Source organism: Sylvia atricapilla, chromosome 1, assembly GCF_009819655.1.
Source record: "Sylvia atricapilla isolate bSylAtr1 chromosome 1, bSylAtr1.pri, whole genome shotgun sequence".
NCBI lineage: Eukaryota > Metazoa > Chordata > Aves > Passeriformes > Sylviidae > Sylvia > Sylvia atricapilla.
The window spans coordinates 60,023,633-60,035,002 of NC_089140.1; the positions used below are offsets into that span (position 1 = coordinate 60,023,633).

General features: G+C 45.4%; 1 protein-coding gene across 1 annotated transcript; it reads right to left on the reverse strand.

The window, feature by feature from the left end:
* Positions 1 to 2,575: 2,575 nt before the first annotated feature.
* Positions 2,576 to 10,884, reverse strand: NRSN1 (neurensin 1). The gene is made up of 3 exons (XM_066323840.1): positions 10,706 to 10,884; positions 5,212 to 5,409; positions 2,576 to 4,171 (listed from the first exon to the last, which is right to left on the reverse strand). Exons 2-3 carry the CDS (start codon positions 5,398 to 5,400, stop codon positions 3,773 to 3,775), a joined length of 588 nt encoding a protein of 195 aa, XP_066179937.1. The 5' UTR covers positions 5,401 to 5,409; positions 10,706 to 10,884; the 3' UTR covers positions 2,576 to 3,772.
* Positions 10,885 to 11,370: the final 486 nt, after the last annotated feature.

Sequence of the window (11,370 nt, forward strand, 5' to 3'; positions counted from 1 at the left end):
GCTGCTGGGAAAGTGCATCCAGCTAAGGTACTTGCAGTCTTTTGCTCTCTCCTTTGCATTTCATGTCCTCAGGGGCTGAGTGGCCTCCCTGGTGTGCAGGTGCTGCTGCTGCTGCCCCGCTGCCACACCTCTCTCTCTGCAGCCTCCCCATTCTGCTTCCATGAAGAGCTGTTTGCTTATACTTGTGCATGATTAAAAGTTTCATACTTGGAAATGGCAGGCTGAAGCTGTAGCTGAAACTGGGAATTAAATCTGCTTACAGGCAGCTCAAGAGAAGGAATGTTTCTGTCTCTGCCTTTTGCCTGTGATTCACCATGCACTGGATGGAAGAAACGGAAAATAAAGGGGTCAAGACAGCCTGGAGAGTGGAGGACAAAACAGATGCTAACAGGAGCCTTTTCTGCACAGTGTGCTGGGGAAGCAGAGCTAACCTTCAGGAGAACACCTATTAACTAAAATGAAGCCAGTAATTACCACTCAGATGAAAATTGTGATTTCTTTCACTACAATTGCAGAGAAAATGATGTTGGGCTGGGAGGGATTGCACTATAATTTCAAGCCAAATGAGGCTAGAAATAAGGTGAGCATGAAGAAACTGAAAGGAGCCTCTGGAGTGAGGAGGTCAAAGGCTCAAAAAAAGAAGATTTAAACCTAGACTGCTTAAACCATTTCATTTGCACTGGAGTCTCCATTAATGCATCCTTTAGAAAGCTGATGGCAATCAGTGCTTGGAGGGGAAATCCCAGGCAGTCCCATCATGGAGTATGTGCTGCAATTTAGTAGGGATGGGAAAAGTGAAAAAGTTACATGGTAGGGAAATTGATATGTGCAAGGACAGATTGCTCTCAATCTCACTAGAAATTTCCCAGGGAGCATGACTGCTTCTTGCTGGATCCCATCTGGAGGCCATATCACAGGCATTTTCAGTAAGAACAGCACACAGTTAATTTCCACTGTCTTTGGAAGCTAATGCTTCAGTTCCTGCAGCAAAGGGTGAAGGTGTTAAAACACTGCAAGAAAATGGATCCTAAAAATGTTCCTGAGATGTCCAAATCTTTCCAGAATTAATAGTACATCGGCTTCTTAATAGTAACAGAGCAATTTTCTGCTCAGTATTTCTACAAAAGCTGTGTGTGGCACTGATTCTCTGCTGTTAAGGACTGCAGCCTCTGGAGGTCTCAGTTCCAGAAAAGCTCCAAGCAACCGAAACAAGGGTTTAATGAGATGAAACGTGTGTGGCAATGTTAGCCATGACAGCATTATCAGCTTCGCTGCTGCTGCTAAATCCCAAGTGCATTTCCTATCCCAGCAAGTTTCAGTAAAATCCTCAAGGGCATTCCTTTTACCTTAGCACCTGGGTAATGCCATGCCATGACTCATCTGCTTTTGGACTGTCAAAGCATGTTCAGATCTGTGCAATGTGACTGAGCACCTGATGTTTGGATCTGCTCTATCAATTACCTGTTGGGTCAGTTGTCCTCTGGATGAAAATGTAGTGACATTTGCATGTGCAGTGGAGTGTGTTTTGAATAGAACTATGTACCCATATAGCTAGTTTGGGTGAACTGCCCCAACCTCTGCTTTCTTTTCCAGCAGGATTTTCAGCCAAACTTCCACTACAGTGTTAATAAAATGCAGGTGAGGGTAAGGGACTCAACAACAGGAGCCCTCAATCTCCTGTGAACTTCACTGTAAAACTTAAAATGTCACATTTCCTCCATGCACAATTAAAAATTCTCAGTTGAAAAGGCCAGAACAGCTTGACTCTGCTGCCCACACACTGATAGCCTGACAACAGGGAAAGTCAATGGCAGTAAACACCACTCCTTGCAACCTGGACAGGAAACACTGAGCCTCCTCTCTACCTGGAATAACAAACAAACAGCAGCAGTGACAGGCTCCGCATGTGCCTTGTGAGTAATCAGTACTCCTCACCCCTGTTCTCGATGGCTTTCTTCTAAATACACAGCTCACTTTGCCAGTCTTCGGATCTTTTCCTCTTTAGCATTGCTTCATCTATTTCTCCCCTGAGATTACAGTCTTATTTTGAAGTACTGGGTGCTATGTACCTTTGCATTTCTAATATACAGGTGCCAGTGAATTGCCAGATGCCTTTACACCTTCCTTCTTCCATTCTCTGTGACCATGTGCGTGTGAGGAGCTCAACTGTCCATCTTTTCAGTGCTAGTGCTTGAACTCAGCAACTGTGTTGCCCAGATGGGAACTTTCTATGCAGAAGAAAATGTTACTTCCCATGGTATTGTGGACCATGATAATAAGTGCAGATTCAGTTGAAATTTCCAAACAAGTATGATCTGGTTTTTTGATGTTGTAAGTCTGAACTGAATGTCACAGACAACAAAATGTTTTATGAGCAAGGAAAAGAACACAGCTCTTACAACACACCTGCCATTATTATGGAACAATCTGTTTGATTCAGCACCCAAGTGGCTTCCTTGCTGCTGTTGAAAGATGAAAACAGACTGCATTAGGAGACCAGTGAGTTTCAACTGCTGATCTCTCCTTAAAGCAGTGCTCTTAAATTTTTTTGACTAGAAAGAAACTTTTCACAAAATCCATGGCTGGCTCACGCCTAGAACTTTATTCAATCCATTCCAAAAATAGACAGAACTATAAGGTGACACATATTGTCAGAGTACAAATGTCACATCTTTCTTTATACAGTTTAATTTAAATCCATAGATTAAGACAGTAAAATAATTGCCCTGGGTGAGAAAATAATAAGGGGGTCTTCCAATGAAAGGACAAGTCTTTAGGTAAGCACTTACACAGATGTATTTGGTTAAGCATAACTTTTTCTATTCTCTATAAAAATATAAACAGCATTTCAAAATGTCTTCAGATACGTACGTTGATATCATCTAACATGGCACTGATGAACTGACAGAATACAGGGCCAGGGCATGTCAAACCACATTTATTCATTCTCACCCAGACAAAACAAAAACATTTTGTATTAGCCTCAACATAATACAACCTAATGAAAGAAACAATATCAAAGCAAAGACACACAAGTATGATGTTCCTCCTCCCACAGGAATTCCTTATCTTTATTTTGTTTGTAGCTTTTGCTAACATGGCAATGACTAAGACGAAAGTGGCACTTCTGCACAGGTTCATTGTAACTCAGGATCAAGTATAACTTGCCTTTCCCAGGAAGCTACACTATTCCAGGATCAAATTAAGGGCTCTCCCTGACATGTATGTTTTACCTGTGCACTATTACTTTGATACAGACTGTAGCATGTGACAGGAGGACAAGTGCAAATTACAAGGGCAGAATCTTGGCTTCCCAGACAGCAGAACCAGGTTGAAAATGTAAGACTGAACAGTATTTTAAAGGCAAAAAACCATAAAAAATAAACAAAATAATGAAATAAAAAAAAAAATAGGAGATTCATCTAAACTTTCAATAGTGGGATGTAGAGTGTTCCTGGTACAGCTGTCATAAGTGCACCTTAGGTTTCCCCAGGGATGCAATCTGATAAGCTAAACACCTAATAATTGTTGCAAGAACTTACTGTACCCACACAGATTAAAAGGTTCAAATGTACTGAATATATTAGTCACAAGTCTAATCACGTAATTTCCTTTTTCCCAATCCTAAATTTTTACCAGAGCAGCTCCCCTATTAGCTGCATGTTTATATAGCAGAGCACTCGATGTTTTACTTGACTAGCACAGATGCCAACAAGGGCTGGTATTTTCCAGTTAAAGTGATCTACAGGAGAAACAAAACCCAAGGGAAGGGTCAGGTTTCAGATGAAGGCTGGACATTTTGAACTCTGGACAAAGTGACAGGTATCTTTGATTCTCCTGGTGCTGGCGCTTTTGTGACTGGGTTTGCATGGGCTTTTATATCAGCTATTCTCTCTTTAAATCTTTGCTGGAGGTACTTCTCTTCTTTGGAGTAACTTTTAGCAAAAGCAGACATCAGCAGACATGCTGCCACAGTGGACCCTCCAACACAGAACAAGATTGCTCCTGCCAGCTTGCATATATCAAGGGACCCATTGAACTGAACAGCACGGGTATCCACAACAACAAAATCATCCTTCCCAAGGGCTTCGATTTTGGGTGGCACAAGAAAACCCACTACAAGAACAGCTACACCTATCAGCATAAAAGCCGTCCCAGAGATGAGTCCGACCTGGAAAACAAAGAAACAAAGAAAACCCCGATTAATTTCCAATTTTCCAATTCTCTTCCCAGTTTTCAGTTGGGAAGTGCTCCTAGTCCAGTCCTAGTTGGGAAGCGTGCATATTTTTTCAATGTGTCTTGCAGACACAGTGCTCTCCTAGCAGAGGGTGGGCACTTTTCTTTTAGGATATATGAGGCCTTAATAGAACTAGAATATATGGAAAAATGTTATTTTTACAACTCATATTTATATAATTGAGTACTGACATTTCTGGAAACAATGGAATAGGCATTACTATCTCTAAACAGCATTTCATGTTGAAAGGCCTCATCAGAGAGAGGATCACAGTTTAACCCCAATGCTGTGTAACTGATTATTTCTTTAGCTTTAGCTGGTGGTTAGCACCAACAGTTCAGCTCCTGCTGGTAGTCTGTCATATCCACCACTTGCTTTTACTTCATGAGATGTCATTCCTTTGCAGGGATTAGAAGGAAGTTGCTATTGCCATATGAAGAGATCACAGAGTGTTTACAGCACATTTCAAGTCCAAGTACAAAATCTGGTTCACCCAGAACGTTCCTGGGGGTAGGGATCATTGGGGGGTAGAGACTGAATGGCCCCACAGGCCCCACACAACCTCTGTTCTTCTCCAATTCTGTCAAATTCCCTGACCTTAATGGAGATCTTTTGGTTCTCTTGATCCCTGCAAGTCACACTCTGCTCTTAATGTACCAGTCCTGTTCCCAACAATCTGTTGGGACACAGAGCAGTGGTAAACTACACTTTCAAGATGTACATGCGATTCCCAGACAAGACTTTGCTGTTTCAGTGACACTGGGACAGAGAAACTAGATGATCCAAAGAACCCAGGGAGCTGATGCCTTTTGGTTAGAGTGCCCTGCTCTCAGACATACTTATTTGGCCACCTCAGGCAAAACAAAACTGAGCAACAAAAGGCCTTTCTGGATAAATAGGTAATACCAGTAGTTACACAGAGAAAGTCTTGAAATGGGAGTCCCTCCCGCCAGTAAAAAAGTAACAGGCTGTACCTTCCAGAATACAGAGCTCCACCTGCTTGGCGATCTCTGGATCTGAAAATCATCCTCATACTCCCAAATTGAAGCTGTGCAGTCCTCATAAAACTGATGCAGGTAGGACCGAACTCCGTAGCGTTGGTACCCTCCCTCGGTGCTGCCCTGCGCGTGCTTGGACCCGCAGATGTCAGCATAGGAGCTCATCCTTCCTACCTGCAACGAGAGGCCCACACAAAGCACATCATTGTCTGTGTGCTGGGAGAGCAAAGATGGCTGCAGACTCTCCAGATGTGATAAAAAAATCCACGGCCCAGGAGAGACCTTCACTTCATTTTTTTCCAAACTGAGAAATGAGCTGGTTACAGTTGCATGCAGTGACTCAGCTCAAGCGAACCCAAGGAACTCAGTGACTTGGCAGAGCACAGCCCAAAGGTGCTGCAGGGAACATTCACTCCCTTAAGCAGGGTGCTCACTCCCCATCTTTCATACTACTGTGCTACTGTGTTTCCATGGAGACTGAAAAAAGCAGGATATGCCAGGTAACAAAATCCAGCATCCCTCAAGGGCTCATGTTGCCTCTCCTCCAGACTGTCTCTGTAACTGTTCATAAGTTCACCTTATGAACTTTCCAAACTGCTGCATAAGAGAGGGTTTTTAAAACGTTTTTTTCTGAGCTTTTGAAGTACAGGACTAAGCATTGATATACCATTCACAGCCATGGGAAACAGAGGCAAAATAAGTCCTAGATGGACTAAAGAGTTTAATACAACTTGTATTTAAATAGGGATACTTAAAAAAATAAAATTAAAAATGGAATGCCATAACAGCATCAATCTGCACAGCAAGACCAAAACAGTAATACTAAGCTTACAACCAAGTACTTTTCTCTTGAAGGAGTCAATGTCCAAACTCCTGCTGACTTTAATAAAATCAGAATTTTGGCTGCTATGAAAACTACAATAAAGTTTCTTACTCTTTCCATTTCATGCAAGGTCTCCTAATACACAAAATCCATATTTAGCCATGCAAGTCCAAGGCCCGAACTTGCTTGCGCAAGTGTGATGCTACTGAATTCATTGAAATAATACTAGCCCCTAAAAACAACTTGAGCAATAGCTCAAAGTCACTTAGGCTCATTGGCTTTTCTTTAAAGAAGTTCAAAAAGCCTTAGTCCAAAGGGAACTGTTAATCAGAACTTGCACCTGAAAATCATGGCTCAATTTATAGCAGCTTCAAGCAGTACATCAGATTTCTGCAGCAATTTCACTCAGAGAGAGGGAGGCTTAATGTGCTCATGGCAGCTGGGACCTCCCAGTTTTGCTGCCCTACAGTCCTTTGGCCTTTGGGAATGAGTGATCTAGCTGAGTATGAAATACCTGAATATGCAAGCATTCAAATTAAGGATAATCTAGAAAATATTGACGGGGAATAGCAACAGTCTGACTGAATCTTTTGGCTGGCTCTGCTAGAAATCAGTGGTGACATAAACAGTGACCTTCCAGCCTCTGGGAATCTATTTGTGTTCTTGACTTAGGAATAAAAAGGGATGCTTCTTCCTCTTTACAGAAACCTATTATCTTGGAATTTTATTTTGTATATCTAGTACGCATTTAGTTTGGGATTTCATGATCTCAACATCTTACAGTTGCAAATATCTCTCATACAGCACAGTGATGAGGTTTCAATGCTCTCACAGAAGCCATGACCCACTGGAGAAGGCAACCCACGTGTCGCTGCGAGACCTGCCAGGGCCAGAAGGGACTTTGCTGGTGATTGACCTTTGCAGAGCAACAGGGGCAGTGCCAAGCACAGCTACTGTCAGGAGCCCCTGTTTCTTAACCCCTAATGGCCTCTGTCCTCCCTGCAAATTTTTATTTTTCACCTCAGCCACTGTAAAGCCTTAGGAAATTAAAGAAGTGCTCTCCAAGTCTGTACATGGACTTGCTGTCTGCTGATAGTACAGCACCAGTGTCCATCGGAGTGTCCTCAAAGTGCTGGCATTCCAAGGAATGGTGGGGAAACAGGCACAGTGGAGAGAGACCTTGAGACAGCAGGAAACTCCTGAGCAGCACCAGCTGCTGACCAGATAAACTGGGAGAGCCTGGCCCTGGGGCCACTCTGTGTCACGCTGTACATAGCTAACACCCATGTTTCCAGCTACAGTTAATATACTGAAAAACACTAGTTTGTGTCACAGTTGAAGACCAGCTAGCAGCTAAGCACCTTGCAGCCCCTCCCTCGTATCTACCCTGTACCATTCCACCATGGCAGAATAGGAAAGAGAATCAAAAGCAAAGCTTGTAGGCTGAGATAAGAGCAGTTTAATGATTGAAACAAAGTAAAATATAATACCACTAGTACTAAATAAAAAAAAGGACTGATAAAACCCAAGAAAAAGAAACGATGCACAATACAGTTGCTCACCACCCCAACCAATGCCAAACCTTGTCTCCAAACTGCCTTCATCCCCTTCCTGGTAACTCCCACAGTTTCTCTGGGCATGATGTTCTATGGTGTGGAATACCCCTTTGGCTAGCTCACATCAGCTGTCCTGGCTGTTCCTCCTCTCACCTTTTTGTGTAACTTCTCACTGGCAGAGCATGAGACACTGAGAATGTCCTTGGTTTAGGGCAAGGATGAAGTAACAACCAAAACATCAGTGTGTTATCAACACTGTTCTCATACTGAATCCCAAACACAGCACTCTAATAGCTACTGAGGAAAAAAAAAACCAAAAAAAACAACTCTATCCCAGTTGAAAACAGGACAGTCTGTTGTGCTTTTTTATCATGCTATGAAGTTTTGAACACTATCATTTCCTGAGGTACAAAAAACAAAAAAAAACAAACAAACAAGTATGCATATAAGTATATAATCTGGACTATTGTGGGGAAAAGCTGCAAGCTATTTTACTTTCAAAAGTTTTTGTTTCCCTCGTGAAAACTGTTTATTCCTATTCAAAGGGAGAGGACAAGAAGTCCTCTTTACTCACTGCCACCGCTTCTTCAACAGCTAGCTGCCATCTTTAACACCACAAGCACTGAGGAGTTCTCAGAGAACCAGAGTTCTGCCCACCTCATAAAAATACCTTAGGGGTAAAGGAGAAGAGGAAAAAATGGTGTAGTTTATCATGGCTGCCCCAGTTCTCTCATGCAGAGTGACAATGCCTATACCTCAATGATAAGAACGCTAAATCCATACCCCTCAGCCTGTCTTTTGGTTAAGCAAAGATTCCATCTCACACATCAGAAATGGAATAAAGAGGTCAACTAAAGTTCTGCAGAAACTCATTCTCTCGAGTCCTTACTTAGATCTTTATTCTCACATCAACCCTATCTTCTTAATAAATTATGCTTAATTTCTGGCTAACTTAAATGATTCAGGTAAGCAAATTTAGCATCATATAATGAGCAGAATGGTAGGTATTTTCCCCAGGTGTAAGTGACTCCAGAAGGTCAACCCAGAGAAGAGCCAGAATTAAGGACCAGATAATGTGGCCAGCTGAAGCTTGCTTGTATTACTCCAGCTGCCAGCAGGAACATTCAGAAAGAAGGTGAAGAACTTTGCTGAGTCTGAACCAGCAACTTAAGTTATTGTGATAAATTTAAGAAAACTCAATGTGACATGAGAGAGACCTGTATAAACATCATCTTGCATTCATTGCAGTGTCTGTAAGTTTAGTCAAGAGAGAAAAAGCAGGATGCAGTGTTTCTAACAGCTTGATGAAGAACTGCCTGTAAGGACCACACTGCTTACATGACACTTAGATTATTTTTCTTTAGCAATCCAAAAGGCTAATAGGTGGCTTTGGTCAGCTATACGAGCAAAATGATAAATAAGAGCTGGGAGGTGAGACAGAAAACAAAATAATGATCTTATGTCTGAAAGAGTAGTGATACCATCAAGTAGTATGACCTTTAAAAACAGAAGCAGAAAAAAAAAAAAAAAGAAAAAGGACTGCCAAAATCATTAATTCTTTTCAAGCACTGCATAATATTAATTCCACTGTGCATTTTCTTCATGGTCAGACTCTTTCACTTAGAAAAAAAACCTCCTATCTTTTGAAAAATATCTTGCCCTTTAAGAGAGAAGGTTACCCCAGCCACATACGAAGCAGCCTGGTAATCTGGGCTAAGATGGTCTCTTTTCTCAGCTGCAATGTAAATGCAGTGTTTTTGCTACTTACAGATAGGGCACAGGAACTGAATAGTCAGAGAAAAAAAACAGTTCTCCACGAGTAGGAAGGAAACGTGTGTCATAGCATCAATTTACATTGGATGAATAAATACTGCAGTAACTATGAGCTCTTGAGTGTTGATGTGTATTTGCATGTCTTGCCTTCAGGGCTGAGAAACTAAACACTGAAATGTTGGGAAACTTCTGCTAAAAAGAGAGTGGCTGTTCTCCAAATCTGTATTACCGACAATCTGAAAACATACATCCAGGCTGAAAGAAGTGGCTCAATCATTAAGTTTTTTAGTGCCTAACCCCAAGGTGTTCAGGGAAATCTGGGATGTAGAATCACAGCTTCAAAGAACACCACTGTGTAGTAGCAATCCATCCCCTAGCAACTTTTGTTTCCATGGCAAACTGTTTACTTTGAGCTTTACTATCCTCTGCTGATCTGGGGACATGTGATTGGATTGGTGAACAGATTAAATGATGAGCAAGCTCCATCAAAAAATTCCCCCCCAAAAATTCCCAAATACTTTGCTTTATTGTGCCAGGGTTGAAGGCGTTTAAAAAAATAAGAATGTAAGGAATTGTCATTTAAAAAAAGGAGCACGAAAGGAAATAAAGATGTGTCATTGCTCTGTGACACCACACTGCCACCGAATGTAAGCCACGAACGCTGATGGCTGGCACAGGTGAAGTCGCCCTCCCCCTTCTTCAGCTTTACATACTTTGACCCTTCTGTTCACAGAGCCATGTTTCCAGTCCTTACCTACAGAGCGCGTTCCTTGTGAAGGGAGAACCCTGGCATACACAGCCTGCCTTTGCCGGCGGGCTCCGAGGTGCCTTTCCGATGGCCCCGCGCTCCCCGTCCCGGCGCCCTGCCCTGGCCCGGGGCTGCGACAGGCACCTGCTGCCTCCTCCTCCCTGAGGCTGCCCCGGGAGCCGCTTCTGCCCCGCTGCCCTGCACGGGGTGTGAGCGGCACCTTCTCCTGCGCTCCCGGGGGCGGCTCCTCCCGCTCGGCCGCCGCCGGGGGCCGGAGGGGATATCTCCATCTCCCGTTTCCCGGCCTAAGCGAAGAACTCGGCAGCGCCTGGACGAGAGCTCGGCCCTCGCGGCCCGGCGGTGCCCCGGGGGCAGCGGAAACCGCGGTCCGGCCACCCCCTGCCCGATCCCCGGCGGGGCACGGCCGCGTCCTCCCCGGGCCGGGCGGCGAAGCGCGGCGCGGCCGCTGCCTTCGCGGGATGCTCCGCGCCGCGCCCCCGCCGTGAGCCCTCCCGCCGAAGTGCCGAGCCCAAGTTTGCCGAGGGGCCGGAGCGGCGGCGCCGCGGTTACCTGTCCCTCCCGGCGCTGCCCTCGGCCGGCGAGCCCCCGCGCTGGCGGCGCTAGCTGCGGCCGTCCCGGCCCGGCCCCATCTCCGCTCTGCGCCGCGCCGGCCGCAGACACACGTATTATGTACGGCCCGGAGCGCCGCTCGCTCCCGCGCCGTGCCTGCGCACTGAGCCGCCGCCGCCGGGCGCGGAGCGGCGCCGGGCCCAGCTCGCCGCGCCGCCCCCGCCCAGCGCCGCCCGGGGCCGGCCCGGCGCTCCGCTGCTGCCGGCCGCGGGGTCCCGCCCGCCCGGCCCCGGGTGCGCGCCAAGGTCACGGCGGTGCCCTCCCGGGGTGAGGAGCAGAGGCCCGCGCATCGCTCCCCCCGCTTCAGTCGGCATGGAGAAGCGCAGGGGCCGGGGCTGCGCTGTGCTGTCTGCTATCCGCCGCCGAGCGGATAGACGTGACGGAAAGTGTCCTGCCAAGGACAAGGCGCTGAGATCTGGGTCTGGGGAACTGGATCGCTCAGTAGGAGACCGAGAAGGACTCCTTAGGGAGACAGAGTAAGAATGAGACCCAAGCGTTGGCGCCCTGATAGCAACAGGTTGGTTGTTCAGTGGGAAAAGATTGCAAAAAGCGAGTTTGGAGGCTAAGGAAGACACCGAGGGAGAGTTAACGTGACGAGGTACCAA